The sequence below is a fragment of the Saimiri boliviensis genome, chromosome 8 (assembly GCF_048565385.1).
Source record: "Saimiri boliviensis isolate mSaiBol1 chromosome 8, mSaiBol1.pri, whole genome shotgun sequence".
Lineage (NCBI taxonomy): Eukaryota > Metazoa > Chordata > Mammalia > Primates > Cebidae > Saimiri > Saimiri boliviensis.
The window spans coordinates 105,866,546-105,888,666 of record NC_133456.1 but is presented as its reverse complement, the minus strand read 5'-3'; the positions used below and the strand labels follow the sequence as shown (position 1 = coordinate 105,888,666).

At 34.3% G+C, this 22,121-nt stretch overlaps 1 protein-coding gene across 3 annotated transcripts in view; it reads right to left on the bottom strand.

Moving 5' to 3' along the window:
- MINDY3 (MINDY lysine 48 deubiquitinase 3) overlaps positions 1–22,121 on the bottom strand; it is an 85,385-nt gene that overhangs the window by 54,170 nt on the left and 9,094 nt on the right. For 2 of the 3 annotated variants that reach the window (XM_003930634.4, XM_010341186.3), the window contains exons 2-8: positions 19,508–19,587; positions 15,511–15,571; positions 13,704–13,877; positions 10,544–10,595; positions 9,514–9,628; positions 6,905–6,978; positions 5,926–6,005 (exon numbers count right to left, since the gene is read on the bottom strand). In XM_003930634.4, coding sequence (XP_003930683.1) covers positions 5,926–6,005; positions 6,905–6,978; positions 9,514–9,628; positions 10,544–10,595; positions 13,704–13,877; positions 15,511–15,571; positions 19,508–19,587 — 636 coding nt within the window. The remainder of the gene's footprint in view (positions 1–5,925; positions 6,006–6,904; positions 6,979–9,513; positions 9,629–10,543; positions 10,596–13,703; positions 13,878–15,510; positions 15,572–19,507; positions 19,588–22,121) is intronic. The other variant, XM_039478749.2, reaches the window with a different exon arrangement.

Here is a 22,121-nt window from a genome sequence, read left to right as displayed (position 1 = left end):
CCTCCTACACACTTGAAAGCATAACTTTATACTTTTAATTTTGGAAAGAAATTTGGCATTATCTATCAAAATTTAACACATGTCCCTCAAGAGGTTAAAGAGTTACTTTATGATCCAGGATTTCAACTCCTTGGCCTATGAATGGCAAAGAAACACTAAACAGTACATGAAACACAGCATTATTCATGATGGTCAAGCGGAAACAGTCTACATGTCCGTTAGTTGGCAGATGAATAAATGTGGTACACATCTATACGATGGCATGTTATTCATCAATAAAGAGGAATAAAGTACTGGTATATGCGAAAACATGGTCAACTTAAAAACATTATACTAAGTGAAATAAATCAGTCACAAAGACCAGAGAGTGTATGTTTCTATTTCTATGAAATATCCTGAACAGGCAAATTCTATAGAGCAGAAAGTAGATTAGCGGTCGCCACGGCTGGCGTGGAAGGAAGTTTAAGGAGTTACTACGAAGGAAAACAGGGTTTCTTTTGGAGAAAAAAAAAATTTTAAATTGATTGTGGTGATGGCTAAACAACTCTGAGAAAATATTTAAAACACTGAATTGTTACATGCATGATATGTGAATTAAGTCTCAATAAACCCGTAAGTAAAAAAAAATTAACGGATGCCTAAATTTTAATACACTTTCTACTTTTAGAAATCTAACCTGTAGGTATACTTTTAAATATATATGAAAGACACTTATATACAAAACGTGTTTACTACAGCAGTTTCTTATAGCCCAAACGGAAACAATCTAAATGTTTACTATAAGTAAACTCAAGGTAAAAGAGAGACTAGAAAAAAAATACCCTTATTGACATCAGACATATGTGCATTCTGCATTGACTGGACTTATTTCCTGCTCTGACAACACGGCAGGAGGTAGGTAACATAGAAAGAAAAATTACAATTAAATAGCTACTAGCTGAAAATTCTTAGGCAAGTCACTTTGCTTCTCTAGGCATCACTTTCCTTCTTTATAACAAAAGGAGTGATACTTTCCTTGAAGGGTTGCTGTCGAGATTAAGATCCGCTTTCTAAAATGCCTACACTGGCCCACAGAAAAAATGTAGTTTTCCTCAAAAGATTACGCACCTGGTTTACAGAAACAAGAACATGCATACTAATAACTATGATGCGAGGTGTGACAGAATGAAGCACACTGAAGTAAAGCACCAGAGATGTTCAGAGGGAGGAGAAAACTTTTCCTGCTTCCTCAGGGTAAGCGGAGAGACATTAGGTAGAAGTTAACATTTGAATGGTCCCAGATGGAATGAGAAGGACAACTGGGGATAAGTATCACTGTGTTTAGGGACAGGGAGGCAGAGCCCTCTGAATAGAGCAGTGGTTCTTAATCCTGACCACAGTATCACTTGGGGAGCTTAAGAAAATATGAATGGCCGGGCGCGGTGGCTCAAGCCTGCAATCCCAGCACTTTGGAAGGCCAAGGCGGGTGGATCACGAGGTCAAGAGATCGAGACCATCCTGGTCAACATGGTGAAACCCCGTCTCTACTAAAAATAGTAAAAATTAGCTGGGCATGGTGGCGTGTGCCTGTAACCCCAGCTACTCAGGAGGCTGAGGCAGGAGAATTGCCTGAACCCAGGAGGCGGAGGTTGCGGTGAGCCGAGATCGCGCCATTGCACTCCAGCCTGGGCAACAAGAGCGAAACTCTGACTCAATAATAATAATAATAATAATAATAATAATAATAATAATAATAATATATGAATACCCAGATTCCCGCAGAAAACAGCTCCATTACAATCTCTAGATGATTTTAAATTTCTCCCAGTTAATTGTGATGTGCAGCCAAGTTTGAGAACCACTGGATTAAGGCACTGGCTTTGTGAAGAAGACTAGTAAAAGATTGTAACATAGGGTTGAGTAGGAACACAGGGGTTCCTGTAAAACAAAAGCATTAACTCATCAGTTTGTAGAATACACTGGAGTGAAATGACAGATTGAAAGCTATAGCATGATAGTCTAGACAGGTGGAAGGTAATGAGACCACAATGGACTTGGCAAAGGAAGAAAAAAGAGAGAAGCTAGTATTTCTGTGCTTTGTGCTAGGCAGCATGTGTGAATGTCTATTTTTAACCTCAATGCATAGGTAAGAAAACTGAGGCTCAGATAACTTAGTAATGTGCTCAGTCAAACAGCAGAGGTATAAACTAACTCGTCTCATCATCACACCCGAGATCTCTGCTTGTTCCACCAAAGCACACTATCTTGCAGTATCACTTGTCCTCTGTGAAAGTTCAACAATGGAGAATCTCGAGGACTCAGCAACTAATTAGATACATGACAGTAAGGTACACATAACTAGCCCGTTTTCAAATAAAGCCTGTTGAATAAATTAACATCAGAAACATTACAAGTTGCATAAAGGCCCTGCTTCTATTTTGGCAGAGGAAAAAACCAATCTTTGCCCTCAAGTGTTTCAATTTTCTGTAAAGGTCAGTCACAACTATTGATGATTAGTAAGAATGCTCATGATGCAGCAGTGGCAAACATGTATTGAACAGTGCCAACCACTGCGCTTAAGGACTTGATGAATATCTTTTTGCCATTTTCTCACCTCATTATTCTAACTATCCTGTGATAATCATTCTAATTGAAAGATGAGAAAGAAGCACTGAGTGGTGAGATATCTTGCTTAATTCCACACAGTTTAATAAATTGCACAACTGAGATTTGAACCACATTAGTCTAATTCTGCACAGCTAACATACTTAATCATTAAGATATACTGCCTCTTAAACTACATTTTAGACTCTTGAGTGCTATAATACACATGTGAGATGGCACTGGAGTTTATCTTATTGAAATTACACAGTACTCCTGAGATGTAGATATTTGCCCCATTTATAGAGACGCATCTGAGATTGAGATTTTAATCCAAAGATTCCTGTTCATGGTATAGTGTTAGTAAATGAGCCATGCTGTGTACTTCCTTCAAGAAGAATAGCAGGTAGGAAAAAAAGGCTATGATTTTAGCAGGTAGTGAGGTCTTTGCTTTAGAAGAATAAATTACACAGAATTCAGATCATAGAGAGTAAATATTTTAGCAATGCAGGCAAGGAACTTCTGCCGGTGAAGAGAGGTTCATTGCCTGGTCATTACGCATCATGGTCTTTGTTTTAAGCGTTAGAAACCACCTCAATTTTGTGTAGACCAGGGAAGAGAGCCACATTTAATAGGAGAAACAGTAAATGGAATCAAGAGTAACAGTAACTCTGGGAAGATGTATAGTTCTAAAACGGGGGAAAAATGTGCTGAAAAAAGACAACTTGAGATTTCAAAGTCTGCTGAGAGTGAGTAGGCAGAGGTAAAGTTAGAGACAGATAAAGAGGAGAAGGGGTTTCAATCCACTGCCTTAAGTGGCAATAGATAAAGGGAGTTATGAGGAGTAGAAAAAAGGGTTACAATGTGTAGTCAGCAGTGAGAGTTTAAGTTGGATTAATTTAGAGTAGACCCAATGAATAAAGTTTTTATTTTATTTTTATTTTTCCTCCGGAAACTAAAGTTTATAATAAGGTTTCTTTTCTAGTAATAATAACAACCTTGGCAGGGCGAGAAAAAATGTGTACTATGTGTTATCTAGAAAAAAACAAGAAGGTTCAGTGAAAGATAAATGGGATATTTTTCTCATTTTTAAGTTTGATGACTGAAAACAGAGTTCGCTTCAAGTCAACATTCCAAAATGTAAGAAACATTTTCTATTTTCTTTTCCAAGTTAGCCATTTCAAAGTTATTGGTTAGTTTGGACTTTTAAACTATACAGAAAAAAGGTCCACAGCAAGATGACAGTCTTGAAAAGTATTATTTCAAGAAACAAAAGATGTGTACATCTCAAGAACCAAAATCTATAATTGATTAATATATTCTGTAAAGGAAGTAATGACTTCATGGCAAGAGCTGCCTATGGAACCTCCTATTCTTTTTCTTTTTTGGGGGGGAGGTGGATGACTCATTCTGTCATCCAGGCTGGAGTGCAGTGGCATGATCTCAGCTCACTGCAACCTCTGCCTCTGGGTTCAAGCGACTGTCCTGTCTCAGCCTCTTGAGTAGCTGGGACTACAGTGTGCGTCACCACGTACGACTAATTTTTCTATTTTTGGTAGAGATCGGGGTTTCATTGTGTTGGCCAGGCTGGTCTTGAACTCTTGACCTCAGGCGAGGTCTTGAGTTCAAGACCTTGACCAAAGTGGTGAGATTATAGCCATGAGCCACTGCGTCCAGTCATAGAGCCTTCTATTCTCGAACCCTCATTCTGACTGTTAATCCTGTCAGTAAGAAGTATCTCATCTCAGTCTATAAGAGGCTGGGTGAGGAAAAGCGTAGGGAGGCAGAGGAGTATTCTGGTTTGGGGATTACGTACTATAGGCTTTCGAGAATCCAAAGAATGCGTAGAAAGAGGAACCACACTGATGAGGAGCAAGTTCAAGAGTGATGCGCTAAAGACAGGGTGGGAAGAGTCAGGACAGGGCACATGGTAAGCAGCAGCAAAAACAGAGGGCCAAGTAGGATGAGTCACCTCAACCCTAGGAAGAACCTTGTGTTGCTTCCCTAATCATCCGAGATACCTGAGGGTCCAGAAACAACAGGAAGAAGAGGAAAGAGGGAAGTGTGCAGAAGCCATCTACAGGTGAGAGAGAAACACAAAGACCAAAAAAACCTGTATGTTACCCAAGAGAGACTGAGATGAGATTTTTTTCATTGACAGGATTAAATGCTTTCAGCTATGAATCAGATTAAGGGTTCAAGACTAGGATGAGCTCAATTACAGAAAGCTGAGCAAGATAATTTGTATAGTTTTTTTGTTTATGAATTTCACTGTTTAAACTCTGACCTTTACCAGAAATCAACAAAACTTGGTTCTCATTCTAACCTCACCACTGAGTAAATAATTTTGCATATGTATTAAATAAGAAGTGAAGTTAGTTCTTAAAATTCTCAAACAGTAAAATGGGTTGTATTATGGTGCTTTTTAATTCTGAAGTTTTATTTTTACTGATTTTTCCCCTTAATATACCCTTTCATGTTTCTGTTGATTACACATTTTTAAATTTGAGAAAAATTCAAATAGAAGATCAAGAATCACTTCAACGGGAGCAAAAAGTGGTAACTATTATTTTCTCAATTATATTTGCTCTGTTTGCTTGTGAGCTCTGGCAACTCTGGAGCTTCAAGTCCTATACTACCTACGTCAGAGAGGCATGCTGTGGTTACTCACTGTAAGTTAAATGAATAAACAGATAAATTCAGAGTGACCCAGTAATAAACTGAAGGGAATTTTATTTGGTTATGTATCAGCTCTCCTTAACTGAATGGATTGGCCAAAATGGGATCCATTTCAATGTGCCTGGCAACATAAGAAGCCACAGGAAAGAAATAATTGAGATCAAAAATGGAAGTGGTAGTGGAAGAGTTGGTAGTTTAAAAGTCTCAGTCAACATTAAATTTGCTCAGCATTTTTAAGTATGCACGTTAAAAATAATACAGACAAAAACCACACTAGACTCTCAAAGCAAGTATTTCGTATCACCAGGCTTTGTAATTCTCAGTTTCAAGCAAAGAATGCAGTGATATCTCTGAATAAATATGCACTGTGTTTATATATATTAAGAGTCTTAAATCCCAGTTTTATACCAGGGAAAACGAAAGGCTTGAAAAGTTAAGCAACTTGACTAAAGTCATACACTTGGAATTTGAACCCAAGATTGCCTGGCTCCAAGATTAATGGTGTTAACATTATGGTGCCTTGAAAACTTTTGTAAAGGATTCTTCTGTTAGAAAGCACTTAACATCTAGGTAATGCAGAGCCATTAAATAGATGACTAATAATCAGCTGCATTCCACAGAAATATTAATCATGAAAGAGAGCTACAGAACAAAGAATATACTTACTCATTCCTGAGCATTCTCTATCACCATCCCAGACGTTAGAAACAGCATGTCCCGTCAGGAGGAGATTAATTAAACTTTGGCTATTAATAAAAATTAAAAAGCAATTAAATATGAATACAACCAGTTGCTAAATCAAATAATTCCTACAGCAAGGTGTAAAGTAATGACTTTTCACATTAAATTATGTATGAATTTATGAAGTTAGGGAAAACCTTACATTTTCCACTTTATATATTCAGCCTTGCTAAATGTATCACTAAATATATCAGCACAATGGTAATTCTTGTTCTACATATTCACATGCATTTAACAACTTTATATAAGATATATTTAAATGTATAAAAATGACACAGACTAATAATTTACTTAATATCTATAGTAACTTTTAAAAATATATAATTATTAATTAATATTGTATCTTTGATGAAAGATACATGAATTTCCAACTTTGAGGCAGAAAGTTCTAAAAAGAAGGACTCATGTATTAGAGTAGGTTAACTATCACTGTTTTATTGAGTTTTGGTAAAAATGGCCATAGAAAGCTTGAGAGGGAAGGTGGTCCCAAAGGAAAATGGGGGATTTTCTCCTAAGCAGAAAAGCATTTACAAGATATACTTATTTCTAAGTCAAAATAAGTAAATTTTATCATTAAGAAAACCATAAATTGATTTGTTTTGTTTTGTTTTTTTTCTAAATCGATTTGTTAAAATACCTCCCCATTGTTATCTTAAAGCAAAATTTCTGCCACGATAAATACAATGCATAAAATGAAAGTTAACATTTCATGCATCAATAATGCATAAAACAAGAGTGCTCAAATCCACATATATGACGTTACACTGTCAACACTACTGACAAGCAAAATTACCTCAGTCTTCTTTTATCTTTTTATTTTATTTTATTTTGTTATTTTTTATCTTAAATCAAATTTCTAAAAACTAGAGTTCACATATAGAGACAAGAGATTTTAGTCAATTACCTGCCATGTCCATATACAGGATCTATCAAGGGTTCACTTGCATCTTCAATTTCATTTTTTATGTTTTCAATGCCCTAAAGAAAGAAAGAATTCATTGACTTGCTTTAAAAACTAAAACAAAAATTATGATCGCTTAAAAACTGCTTAGTTTACACTATAAACTAATACAATTATTTAAGTAACTTTTCTACCAAGAATGACTCAGATTTGAAGTGGGGGTGCATTTAAGATGATAACTGTAGAAAGTAGTTCCTCAAATATCTTTTATTTTTTTTTTCATGGGCTCTATATAAAGAAAACTCATGGGGGAAATATGTACTGTTGGTTAAAGGGGCAGGGAGAGAGAATTAACATTCAAGAGGAGAAAGGAGAAAATTATTTAATACAAAAGTTCATATTCATTTAACTTTTGGCTAAATTATCGCCTGTTAAGACAACTGTTTTTAAGATTACGTAAAAACTTACTACACTAAATACATATACACATGAAGACATAACATTAAATACTTTGCATTTTAGTTATTTAACTGGTACATAAAATGGAAGGTTTACTTCTGATTGTGATTTCTCACAAATACTGGTCATTCAAATGTATACTGACAAAATGCAAATGAGGAGGAGGGCAGGAAGTGCCTTCTTTTCTTAAAAATGAATTTCCTGATACTTTTTAAGCCTCCAGAAGGGCACTCCCCTCGCAAAAGTTCTAGATACTGGATAAGTACAAGAAGACCTACTTATTTTAACCTCATCAATTCCAAAAGGACAAAGATAAAGTGCCACTCATTGTTCTATTCACTTAACTTTAGCCATTAGTTGTATCATATTAGAAGTCATTTCTAAGAATTAAGTAGACGATTAATTAACAACCAAAATTTTTAATAAATGACTAAATCCAGCAGGGGGAACAAAGAAGCATGAGCTCTTTCCATGTGCATCCTTGTAACCAATACAAAGCAGGCTATAATAATGTCAAGATGAATACTATCAACAAGTGACACAATCACTAACGAGGAAGGGGATATCATCTTAGAGAAGAGCTTAAGGAAGAACAACTAGCATGATAATTTATTGGCTGTAAAGAATAAGAAACAGGAGGTATCAAACGTTTGAGCATGAAAAAGCTGGAGAAAAGTAACAGTCAAGAAAAGCTTATTAAGAAACCTGTCATCTTAGATACCACCATCACAGCTATTCCCAACACCTACACAACAAAGCACTTTTGGTTCTCTTATTTATATTTAATAATCCAAATAAGTATTTACATTTCTAAATATGTTTCCTTTCTTTGCCATTCCATGACCTTTCCTAGTTTAGGCTTCTCTTATTTCAATACTCACTTTCTCAGTTTTCCTGACACTAGCCTTACACTACAAACACCAACTCCACCCATCACAACTCCCATCCCAATTTTGTCACTCCCTTGTTCAAACTTCTGTTGTGTTCCAATTCTGAGCAGATGAAACCTGCTTACTCTTTGCAGTATACACAGAAGGACCTTCATATTCTAAAAGCCTTGTCTTACTTTAGTGCCCAGTCTCATCCTCCACAATTGCCCCTCTGGTGTCTTATGCTGCAATAAGGCTCAACCACTTAGAGCTCTCCACACCTGCATTATGCCCTCAATCCTTTACACTTTTACACTTGTTGTGCCCACTGCTGGAAAAAATTTCCTCCAGCTTTTCCATACAGAAAACTTGCCCTCATGCATTAAGGTCCTACATCTGTCAGATAGTCTCTACTAGATACAGTCAATCTAATAGGTTCAGACACAAGACCAAATGCCAAAAAACACTGCCATAATGGAATTATTAATGTGTCTTTTTTTTTTTTTACAATGCTAAATAGATACTATTAAAAATGTATCCCATATTATTAATACAAGCATAGTCCCTAGCATAGAGTCAATGCTCAATAAACATTTGTCAAATAAAAGAAGTCTGATTTCAGACATGATAGATCTAGTAGGATACTAAACTGAAATTAACATGCTACATGAGATTGGTATTTGGGGGAAAAAAAGTACGACAAGAAGGGGACATACTGAAACTATTAAACAGCTACAAATGAAATATCCCTAAAAGAAAAGGCATACAGGATCCTGGGAAGAAAATTTCTGGAATATCAAAATTTAGAGGAGGAGGAGGAGAGAAAAGAGCAAGAGGTAACAGGTAAAGAAGGAAATGAGGCTATCAAAGAAAACAAAACAAAAAAAGAATTAAGAGACATTATAGAAAGAGAACTCATACAGTGAGTTATCAAAAAAATCAAGAAGGGGAGTGAAGGTCAAAAACAGCTTCCAGAAGGGGTTAAGGGGTCAAGTGCTACACAGAACTAGGATCAAAGGAAACACAATTTGCCAGAACTGACAGCATTTCACAATGACAACATTACTGATAATCTCTCTAGACCAGAAGAACAGAGGTGAAAGTTGGAAACTGCTTAAGTAGTAAGTAAGTGCTGAGGAAACCAAAATTAACTCATTTTAAGCATAAAAGATTTTTATTCTAAGAATTAAAAACAGCATCAGGAATACAATTACTCATCACAGCAGGAAAAACAGCAGTAAACAACATTAATAAAAGGCAGAAAAAGCAACTCTTTGAACACACCTTTGTCATTAACACAGAATATAGAAAAAGCAATACTCCAAATTTATTTCCCCACATTGAATACTGGTCCAAGACAGCATCTTTTAATTCTGGTAAACTTCTGAATGATCTCTTCCTGGGGGAAAAAAAGAATTAAGTATTGGTATCATGATGAGATTCATAAATGGGAAAACTACATTGAAAAATGGGAAAATTTTAAAATTTTCTTATACATTAAAACATATACAAAGAGGAAACTTTTAGATGGTTCTAAATTTTTCAAATACAAATTTAGCCACTAAAACCGAAAGCTATTTCTGAGAACTACCACTATATATGGTATGTATCATTAAGAAAGAACACCTACTTGGCAGGGAACCTCTTCATCTCTTAGGTGAACTGTCTGGAATCAATAAATTCTTCAATAATATACAGTTATTTAAAGAATAGAGTGGTCTTCTTGCAAGAGGGGGTAAACACAAAGACAACTTCACTTTTTAAATCCTAGAAATTACTTAACAAATATCTGAATGCCAAAGACAACTTACACATTTGTGGCTTCTTTTAAAAGAAATTAACATTAAATTTTAAACCAAACGCCACCCATAATTCTAAGCCATCCTTACCTTTTACTTTGTAATACAAAGTTTAAATGCTCTAACAAAAATGTGGGCATTCTTAATAAAAGATATAGAAAAAAGTTGTTGGCAAATATGAAATAATTCTACTATTTATCCCACCAGAAATCTTTATATTTATTTAGGACACAGAAACATTAAGCTAAAATGATAGTCTTTTCATTGTAATGATGAAAAAGCTTTTAATGATTTTAAAAACCAAATTTGGATAGTTAATTTAGGACTCAGCATAATTTATACATTTACAAACTATTTTAATTAAAAGGCAAATTAATCCTGAAGCAATAGATTTAAAATTTATGTTTAAGTAGCACATTTCTATGTAAAACTAAGAATTTTTCCGTAGTATGAACAGACTTAAAGTGGCAATGTGTCCACAAAGTAAGTATTTTAAATGTTCCAATGTTACTTACTGAATTAATGCATGAAATCGCTCAAAGCCAAGCTCTTCGACAGCCAAGGCAGCTATACATAAAAGACACTTTTCAGCACTACACATGGCAAATAAATGACACAAGATACACACAGCAGGCTGTAAATACTTTCAAGCAATCAAAACTTTCCCTATTTCCCTACTCCCTTAAAATTCGCAGTTTATCTTCTACTATAATATGAATTTATATTTCAACATCTTTGTTGTCATGAATATAACTAAAGTGGATACAATACTGACAATGTAGAAGGGTGATTAATAAACATTTCAATTCCGCTATGCTAGGGTAGGTTATAAAGTATGAAAAAATTACTGATAATCAGTGCCTCACACATCATTATAATGTGTCCTGCACTTTTAAATAATCTTTCAGATTATATAGATCCAAGTAATATCATCACAGCTAATCTTCCTTTTGAGAATATAAAATCTTTAGGTTTAATGCTTAATTATTAAACAAATGTGTATAAAAGGGCATAACACTTTCAAACAGCACAGGTTCAATGACAGCTTTAAGTTTGTTTCCTCATTTATTTGTGCAACTGTTAAGAAGTTTTTCAGTTACTTATTTAGATTATGTTTATTAATAAAAGGAAATCAAAGCACTTTAATCAGAGGTAATGTTTACTGGGCACTTTATTAAGCGCCAGGCCCTTTTCTAAATGCCCTACATATTTTACCTCATTTAATCCTCATAAAAACCCTTTTAGCTCCATTTTACAGAAAAAGAACCTGAGGCCCACAGAAAACTCCTCGCAAGAGTACATAGGATTAAACGGCAGAGATGAGATTTGAGCCCAGACAGTCGCTCCGGGGGGTTATTTATCACAACGAATAATTTCAAATATACTTTATAAAGCAACTCTTACTACTGTCAAATATAAATTCTCACTGGTGAGTTAAGAAAACGAATTCATTATGAACTCAAAAATTTTTTTATTTACAATTTAAAATGTTACATTATGCTAGATTTCAAAGCCTAAGTGTTTCTTATTTCTTTTTAAAATCTTTAGCAGTCCAAACGGATTAAGTTATCTCTTGGTTTATGTGGGAAACAAACTGAAATTGAACCTGAGTATTCACTATTGCGAACAAGTGTGCATTACCAACAAGCCAAAACTATACACATCACATAAGCCAATGAAATTAATGTTTGTAGAGAAAGTAATATTAACAAGAAGGAAAAACACTTTACATTCAAAATTTCAGAATAAAATGAAAATTCTACCTCATCTTTTTCAAATTACACTAACTGTTCTGCAATGTCAGATTACCTAATCATTTTACTGGGTATACTTCAAGAGTAGACATAAAGATAGTAATTTAGAGAAAAGAGGCAAGCAAAATAAAAAGCTTAGCAGGCAAGGATGGTGGAAAAATATAAAACACAAGAAAAAGAACATAGCTGGGAATAAAGGAAAGAACAGGTAAAATAGATTGTTACATGGAATAAAAATTGTAATATAAATACAGTTCATTTGTCAATATCTAAGGTAAATTCTCAAACTTTCAGTTAACAAAGTATTTCAAAGGAATACAATATTAAAAAAATAAAAATGGTTTATGTCATGGCAACTTTTAAAATGAGATACAAAGTAAACTGGAAAATTACTAACATGTTTTTTGGAAGGTAATTCAATATGCCCATCTAATTAGTTACTGAAGTACTAAACTGAATGCATTGTAAGGTCCTTTAACCTACAGCAATGTAACCTATCACTACAGAAATCCATAGCATGTTCCATAGTATGCATCAGTATACTATTAAGATACTAATGGGAAATGTTACATAAAAAGAGCTTACTATTTTCTCAACATTAATACGTAGACTGGCTTTAAGCACATAATCTTTACAAGACCTTTTCAAAAGATCAACATTTCCTCTTTCAAAATTTTAATATCCTAAATCAAAGTATTAAGTATGTTTGCATCCACACAGTAAAACCAGGAAAATATTTTAAAGCCAGTCTTAATGACACTTTGGACTACCATCCTTGTGACTATTTTCCACTTGTTGTCTTCAAATATAATTAAGAACTGTAGAATACATTAAGTTCTTTTTGAAAGGCCATGTTTCAAAGGCTTTGAAAGGAAGCATCATTCAACATTTAAACGTTCAACATTATTCCTTGCAAATGTACTACTTTTAGAATTTGCTTGGCTTAAAGCATTTTAACTGCAAAGGCAGGAGAAAGACGACACTGACAACACAAGGCATTTTAGTCAGGGAGGCAGCAGCACCTTATGGATAATACCATATGGAAAGCAAAATGTGTATCACATACAACTGAAATGTACTTTCAGGTAGGTAATATCTTTACAAAAAATTTTCATAGAGATGACCGTTAATGGGATCCACTGTAAGTAGAATAAGCCACTTATTTAACAGAAGCACTCGGGACTAGCAAGTATCAAAAACCATCAACTAACAAGATTATTCCTGAAAAGCACATCAGAAAAGCAACTCTTAACTCGCTTCCGTACCACTAGCTGTCTCCATTTCACACTGGCAGCTAGCAGGTCAATCACGTAAGAATTTTCAAAAGTTAAAAACCACAGAATATGTCATTTTTATGAATAATGGGAATGGCCATTAAACTTATTTTAAAGAGAAAAATCTTAAATCAATGTATGAAAAATGTAAGGCAAAATTAAAATTGCCTTAAAATAATCTGTATGTATAAAAATATCCAAAAAATTCATAAGGAAAAAAACCCAGCTTACAATGAAGACACATGTCCCCATCTTTGCTCTGGGAAGCAAGTAAAGACAAATTTATGAAATTTTCTGATGTCAAAAGTTTTTTTTGTTTTTTTTTTTTTTTTGCAATACCAAAGCAAAATAACAAGGCATCTGAAACTGAAGTGTATCATTATTTCTAAATAAGAGTTCTAAAGCTCGAAAGAGATTGTTATTAAGCAGAAGTTAACAAGAACATTTTAAAAAGTTGATTTTTTTTTTTTTTTTTGCAACAATGTAGTATCTTCTAAGGGGAACAAAAAATATGAAGGCTCAGTAATTAAGCTTAAGCTAAAATACATGTTATGAAAATTTAAAGTAATTTTTTCTTCAAAATATTAAATAGATTAATTAAAACAAAGGAACAACAAAAAACTTCAGGAAATAAAAATATATCTTACAAGAATGTTCCACTTGGCAACTAGACTCTGCAGGACTCCCAGAAATACTAGCAGTTTCTTCAGTTGTCTTTCCTCTTAACCATGAAACCAAGCAGTATGGTCCAGAGTGGTCACAACAAGCACTTTCTAAAATATCACAGAAGGTATGACAAAGGAGCTCCTTCTGCTCTTCCTCTAAAAATAACCAAAGCATAAGTTACAATGGTTTCTTCTGGAAAAAAGAAATCTGTCATGAATAACAATAGTAAAAATATGTTAGTGTGATAAAATCAAGCATTCTAAAAATGGGAAAAAAAAAATCTCTCAATATATTTAAAATCACGTCTTAGAAAAACAATGTGTTTGTAGATTAAAATATCATCACTTTAAATAAAGCCATCTAAATAAAACCATCAAGTAGAAAAAGAACCCTGAAAATGCAGAATTAAACATTATGAAAGATCATAATCTGATACTGCTCATCACTTTCTTAAACCTTTAGCAACTGAAGCCATGAGGATTCCTTTACTGCAGAACCAAGCACAGTGTAAAGGCCTGTTGAGACCTCTATTTTTTTTTCCCCTGCTTTTGAGTTAGTCTAACATCTTTGATCACCCTGTCCCACAGGGATAAAAATAATGAGATGCACATATATTACCACAATCCATTGTATCAGCAGAGGCCAGTGGTTATAATATAGATTTGGGCATTAGAATTTTATAGAAAATAGTGCAAATGCTCAGACCATCTCTTTATGAACCTTAGCCACACTCCCTTTTCAAGCAGTATTACTGTCAAGAAGTAGTATCATTTTCTGAAACTTTCAAACCGAGAGTATAGGATATGCACACATTCTATATAAAATTTCACGATATAAGGTTTCTATCTCTCCTAATGGACTAAAAGTTCTTTAAAGGCACTTTATTATCCTTTATTATCAGCACAGCACTTATCACACTTACGACAATGCTTTACAAATGTTTTATCAAAGCGAATACCGTTCTGTGTAAGTAATAGCATACATTTTATTAAAAATTCATTTCAACAATAGTATCTCAAATCGTTTCTCTACTAAAATTCATTTTGTATTTCACCTATTAAAAAATTATGAAAATGATACCTTAACTCTTAAATCCAAAATCATTAGTATATTCTATAGTCATTGTTTGGTATGTAAGCTGTTATGTCCTCAGATACAAAACTGGGATTGTAATATGCCCTGCCTTCTTCCAGAAGTTATTGTGAGATTCATATGAAATTGTGTAGAAGGAGAGATCTTTGTAAACTAGCAAGTGGAATGCAAATTCTTGTTATTATAAAGTGGCACCACACATCTCTCTGGGTACAGAAGCTCATGTTACAGAAGCTATGACAGCTTCATTTGCAGTTTCATCCAAATTTTTTGCAGTATTTGCACTGTGTAAGGCATTATACTGAAATATGCAAGAACGCAATGAGAATTCTGAGGTCTTGCTCACAGCTAAATAAAACAAACAAACAAACAAAAAGACTATTCTTTATGGTATGCTGTCACCTAACAGTTCTAGGAAATGCACCATGTTTTAGCAAGAGGCCAAGGTTTTTCCCTTAGTTATACAATCCTGTCTTACCACCCTTGGTTAGAAAACCAAATTTAGAAATATGCAGTCACTGTTTATGAAACTTCCTAAAAACGTTTTAAAAGGAAACCTCAGGGGAAAAAAAAATCCCACTGATACACTTAACTTTCTCAGGTAATTTCAATTAAACTATTACTAATGAACACTGCACAGATCATCTGTATTAAAACAGAGGATGAAGTAAAAGTTTTAAAAGACAGCTATCATACCTGAACAGTCCCGCCAAGCAGACTTCTCAGAGGAAAACAGGAGCTTCTTCAAAAGAAATGCCTTTACACAATTAAAGCAATAATTAGTGAACTGCATTGTAAGCATACATCACATCATTCTTCAATTTTAAAATGGGAAATACTAATTTGTACCCCCTTTCTAATCTTTTGCATAGTTTTGTAAAGATGTCAAATGAGCTTCTCTCACATTTGACAGGAACTGTGCAGATTTATTTACTCAGAGTATACCACTATCAACTTGATTTTAGATCCAGAAAACTATTCTTCTTCCACAGTACTTATTTTCTGACAAGTAGAACTCACTCAAATAACAGAATGCAACTGGAAAGCATAGACACTTACTGCTTTAGTCACAAAATGAAAGCTATGTAGAACAAGAGTAAGTCTACATTTCAGTTAGATTCCTTCTGGTAAAAGAAATCTAAATATAAAAGTAGTTCTGTTCCCTTAACTCTCATCTATGACACAAGAATAACACGATTAAAGTCATCACTTTATTATCAGGAGCTCAGGTTTAACTCAAAAAGCTACATGATTAAAAGAAAAGACAAATGGATTTCTAAACTTCCCCTTAAGCGAGTCAACTGTGTTACACCAGTTGGTTGATAAAAAGCTGCACAGAGAAGTGTCTCCTTCTCAAAGTGTAGTTCAACGGTAGCTACATCGCGGTCACCTGACTTGTTTGTTTAAACTACAGATTCTTGGGCTCCACCTATTCTATCTGAGGGCAGGTCAAAGAAAAACAGATTACAGTATGACTTTTGAAAGTACTAGTGTACAGATTAGGAAGACTGCTTTTTATCAGGCAAACTTAGGTTTGAATCCTGGCTCCACTATAACTAAAAATAACTGTACAAAATTTAAAAGGTTGCAGTGAGGATTATATGAGAACATCTATGTAATACACTTAGCATAGTACCTGGCACCAATAAACAATTTAAGGTATTACAACAAAAAACTAAGATTCCATTCACATAGGCATACAATTTACAAATAATATAATCAAGTACTTCTCATTTTTCCCCAAAATGACAACAACCATAAAGTGAAACGGTATAACTACAACACAAAGTATTGAAAGTGAGAGGGGGACATTCATTATTTCACCACCAATATAATTATTATTATTAGCATTTTTATATACTTCCTTCCCATCTTTTTTTTTAATGTAGTTTTAATTTTATTACAAGTAAAAAATCATGAATATGAATATTTTGTTTTTCTATAGAATTCATAAGTATAATTCTTACTACTTGTCTATCAAGGTATTTACCAAACTTTAATTATTATTAAATTATATTACTGTGCATTAGATATTGCTTTCAATTTTTTTTGCTACTTTAATATATAAGCTCCGTCTTAAATATAATTTTTCCATATTAAAGATTTTTTTAGAAAAGACTCACAGAAATACTGTTGTTGCATCAGAATCTGCACTGTCATGGTTTCAATTATAATTTAAAATTCCTTCCGAAAATCAAAGTACAAATTTGTACTACATGGCAGTATATGAGTGTGCCAGCATCATCCCACCCTTACATGCACTGGCAATTGTAATTTTATTTTTAAAGATGAGAAAAAGTAAGAAATAGAATCTAGTTACAGTTTTATTTTTACTTTCCTGGCTTCCTAGTGAGGGTGAGCATCCTGATTCTTTTGCTGTAATGCATCATTCCACATGTTATGACTGCACATCTATGCCCATTTCACCCCCATGTGTTTTTCTAATCAATTTCTACAAGTTCTTTATATGAGAAAGGCAACATCCTTTTATTGATAATATTTACTGCAAATATTTCTGAGTTTGGAGGTACTGTTTCTCTTACAGTGTTGATGATACGTTAATTTTAAGTGTTCTTATGGTTAAATATTATTCCAAGAATACATTTGACAAATTATCTAAACTTATCTTCCCCTCAAAGTGCTGGCAAGTCATAGGGATGGCATTTATAAAACTTTATTTTATTTCACCACTGATCTTAGTTCCTTCTTTATTCTTGCTGTGACAAATTCCTGGTAAATTGTTACAGGTGATGAGGTCTATGACTGTATTACCTATTTGGTTCCATTATTTTGCCTATTCTTCTTACACAGCATCATGTTCTAATTTTTATACTCTAAAAAAGTTTTAATATATGTACCTGTTCACTTCTGGTCATTCTTAATAACTTAGTTTTGACTTCTAAACTGAAATATTAATACAAAAAAAATTCTTTACAAAGTTTACGTGACTCTTTCCCTTTTTAGAAATGGGGTCTCACTCTATCACCAAGACTGGAAGGCAGCAGCATAATCGTAGCTCACCGCAGCCCTGAACTCCTGGGCTCAAAGGACCCTCCCTGTCTAGCCTCCCAAGGAGCTAGGACTACAGGCATGCCCTACCATGCTCAGCTAATTTTCAATTTTTTCTTTTCTTTCTTTTTTTTTTTTTTTTTTAGAGCAGGGGTCTCACTATGTTGCCCAGCCTGGTTTTGAACTCCTGGCCTTAAGCAGTCCTCCTGCCTCAGCCTCCCCAAGTGCTGGGATTATAGGTGTGAGCCACTGTGCCTGGGCTATGTGATTCTTAAACTAAACCACTACCTCAAAGACACAGAAAGGTAGGATCAGGATTTTAAATATTACCATCATTGCACAGCACCCCACTTGCACAAGTAACTACCACCACTGAAATATACTGTATTTTATAAAACAAGAAACTCCTGTGGTATACCCTCCATTTAATTACATTCATGGATTTCCAATAAAAATCCTGCTATTACTGACCAAGAGAGGCAGTATTTATATAATCTAATTTATATATGGACATAACAAGGAATCTTCAAATTCAGGTAACATTCCTACTGACAACTGAAATTAATTTCAGTTACTCAGCACAACAGCTATAATTACTAATTTATAGATAAATTTCATTCTTCACATTCCATAATTCCAAGGCAAGATTTGGATATTCAAATTTTTCTTTATTTAAAAAAAAATCTCCTAATGCAAAAAAATCAACTTAAAAAAATAATGATCTATGAAAGACATATTTTGGAATCAACCAAAAAGATTTTTTTCCTGTACAGAAATATATTTTTAACCCTTTAAGTATATAGAGTATGAGTTCTGAGAAACGAATTTACTTTGTAGCCAAAGTACCTTATTTTTGTATATACTTTGATCTTATTACTCTTTGTATCCAATGAGTAAATGCCACATTAAATATGTATTTTCAAAACATTATGGCTAAAATATAAACAGTAAATTAGCTGTAAATTTTATAACAGTTCTGAAGTTACACTGTCATTCATAGACATCATCAATATTACAGTAAACTAAAAATTCAATTATTGGTTTCAACAATGTAACAGTTTATAGTGAATCAGCCTTTGAAATTCAAGCAATATAACACATTGAGATTCCAAATCAAATAAAGACATTCTGATAAATTCTATGTTTTGTGCAAACAAAAAACCTTTTTGGTTTTTGAAATTATTTGAAATCAGTTGTTACAAATTATTTAGAAAAGCCAAAGCTATAGCATAAAATAGTATACACTGTCAACTTAATTCAAAATTTTAAAGTTAGAGGCCATAAAAGTATGAAATCATCAACTTTTTTCAGTCTATAAAAATAACTTTTATAGACTGAACAAATGAAAATAGTACAATCACTGTGTGTACCTATCTAGAGTATAACATCTTATTACTAAACAGGAACTCTGTATTAAAGATGTCAAGAAACTTCCTAATTTTCTCAAAGTCAGGGGATACCTCTTCTTCCTTGAAAATGCAGTCAAAAGGCTACTGTTGTGCAATTCACCAATATTCTGAATTCATTTTTATTTTGGATGTTTATTATAATTTATGTGAGCAAAAGTTAAGAGTTAACTGACCATGTCTCATAATTACTATATGGAGTACAGACATTAGAAAACAGAAAGCATGAAACATTTCAACATGTCCCTCTAAGGAGCTGGTAAAGGAGTCTATGTTACCTGAACAGGTGCAATAACAGCACAGGGGCCACCTTCAAACTGTTCTAATGCAGATCCCTCTGATTCACTAAACACAAACCCTAAAAATGAAAGCAAGTTGCAAAGATTAAACATTTAATTCAAGTAGCAGCTAAAAGAATCTTTCACGTACTTTGCTTTGAGAATGATTACTTATCACAACAGCAAAATAACTTGAAGTCACGAGGTGCGGATCAAAGAACCTTTTGAAAAAAATCTGTGGAACCTATGCTCCCCGACCCCCAAATGCAAATATACACATACAATTTTGTACCCAGAAACTCCTCTAGGAGGATGAAGTATGGACTTTAGTAAAATGACACTAAATCTGACTTTTCATCTAAGGAAGACTAGATAGTCTACTAAATTCAAACAATTTTTAGGACTCTTTACATACAGTATCATTCTATCATTTCAATCTTTCAGTTACATTCTATAAGCAAAAAATTAAATGGCATTGTAGACAGTATATGGGTATTTATAGTTCTATCTTAATTTAAATATTATCCAATCAGCATGGACTAACAGCAGCTAGTGGAAGTTCTTTAGAGGGCCCTGGATCAGAAGTTAGGAGAACTCGGTTACCATCTGGATAACCTTATGAAGATCATTTCACCTGCTTGGGCCTCAGGGTTCTCATTAAAATAATCAATTCCAATTTCACAATGCTAAGAATCTATCAATTCCATTAATTGTTACTCTTCAGTCATTCAGCCAAATCAGTTCAGATTACTTAGTATCTGATATTATGCCAATCATCTGGGATATATACCTTGAAGACACAGTCTCTGGTCTGGAGGAGCCACTAGTCCGGGTGAAGAGAGACATACCAATAGATAATTACTAAGACAAAGGAATAAACTAAAGTTGTAACAGAAGAATGCAGAGTGTTGTGGATACAGAAAGGCATGCTCTATTCTATCATAACAGATAACTTCCAGGTTCATCTTGAATATGAATATGCTGGAGGGGCAAAGGTGAATGAATGTAACTCAGCTTAAGAAGATACCTCGATTAAAGCAAAAAGGTTTTCCAAAAGGAGAGAATGTTTATAAATCAGAGGGATTTTAACATAGCTAAAGGGTAGCATGAGGGTTTGATGGAAGGGCCAGCAAATGGGCAGCAAGAAAGATGACAAGTGGTTAACACAGCAAAGGGCTGAAGAAGCAGGTCTCAACCAGCAAAGATCTTTTGGTAATATCTTACTGGTTAAAGGAACAGAATCAGCAGGAAGTTGTTTCAACAGCCCTATAGAGACATGATGCTAACTTAATGAAAGCAACGTTAGTGTGAAGAGGAGAAACTGTATTCGAATAATATTTCTGAGGTAAAAATAAGATTTATTTAGGACATGTAAGTGGGGCAAAGGCTTGGTACAAAAGAAATTAGAGCTATTTCTGAAGTTTCTTGCTTGAGACTCCAGATGAGAGCAATGGAGAGGGTACTGGAGAGGGTCCCATTCCATCCCACCTCCTCTATTTACCTTCAATCTCTTCCAGAAAGCAATCTCACATATTAAAACAAAACAAAACCTAAAGATTCCACCAAAAACTCCAACGAGCACTCCATCGCTCTTGTCCTCCCAAAGCCCACCCAGTCATCTACATACCCTGTTTCAATCTTCTTACCTCATAATTTACTCAACCCTCACTCATCTGGTTTTCAATGCATGAATGTGCCAAACTCATTCTCACCCAAGTTCATCAGTGACCGGTACAGGTTATTTCCCAAGTCTTATCTTATTTAACACCCCAAAGAATCAATCTGAAATGCTGACCACAAACCTGCAAAATCATTGTCTCTTGGCTTTTATCAACTTTTGCTTTTCTAGTTCTTCTGTCTGCATATCAGTCCTTTTAAGTGCTAATGTTCCCAAGGTTGCGGCTTTAGGATCTATGCTCATTTCATTCTATGCATTCTTTCTGAGTAATCTCATCTACTCCCAGAAATTCCATTACTGGTTCTAACCAGGTAATTCCCAAGTATAGCCCAGACTGGAACTCCAGACATAGAAGAGTCTAAGTCCCTGAACTTGCTCCTGTATAATCTGGCTTCTACTGAACCTCCTACTTCACACTTTGCCATTCTCCCTTTTAGACTCTAGGCACACTGAGTTTCTTTCAGGTCCTGAGGTGTTTCATTTTCTCTCCTGTCTCTTACCCTTTGTACATGATGCTGCTTCTGCTTGGAACACCTGCTAACCCTTTTTCTGGAAAACTCAAATTTATTTTAGGTTTCACCCTAAGATAATGTCTTTCTGCTTCAAGGCTTCAAAACGTACCTTGAACATGTTCATTTCCATCCCATCTCCAGTCCACCTTATAGTTCAAACCACTATAATCTTTCACGTGGAACACTGTCAAGAGTTTCCAACCAGGTCTCCCTATTTCTCCCTCACTCCTGTCCAGTACCCAACTATTCACTATAGAGCTGCCAGAAGAATATTTTAGAAATGGAAATCAGATTTTGACACAGCCTGCTTTAAACATTTCAATGGCTTCTCATTGCAATTAAAATAAAACCCAAACTCCTTTTCATGGTCTAGAGGCCACTGTAAGATATATCAATCCAACTGACTCTGTTTATGCTTACATCA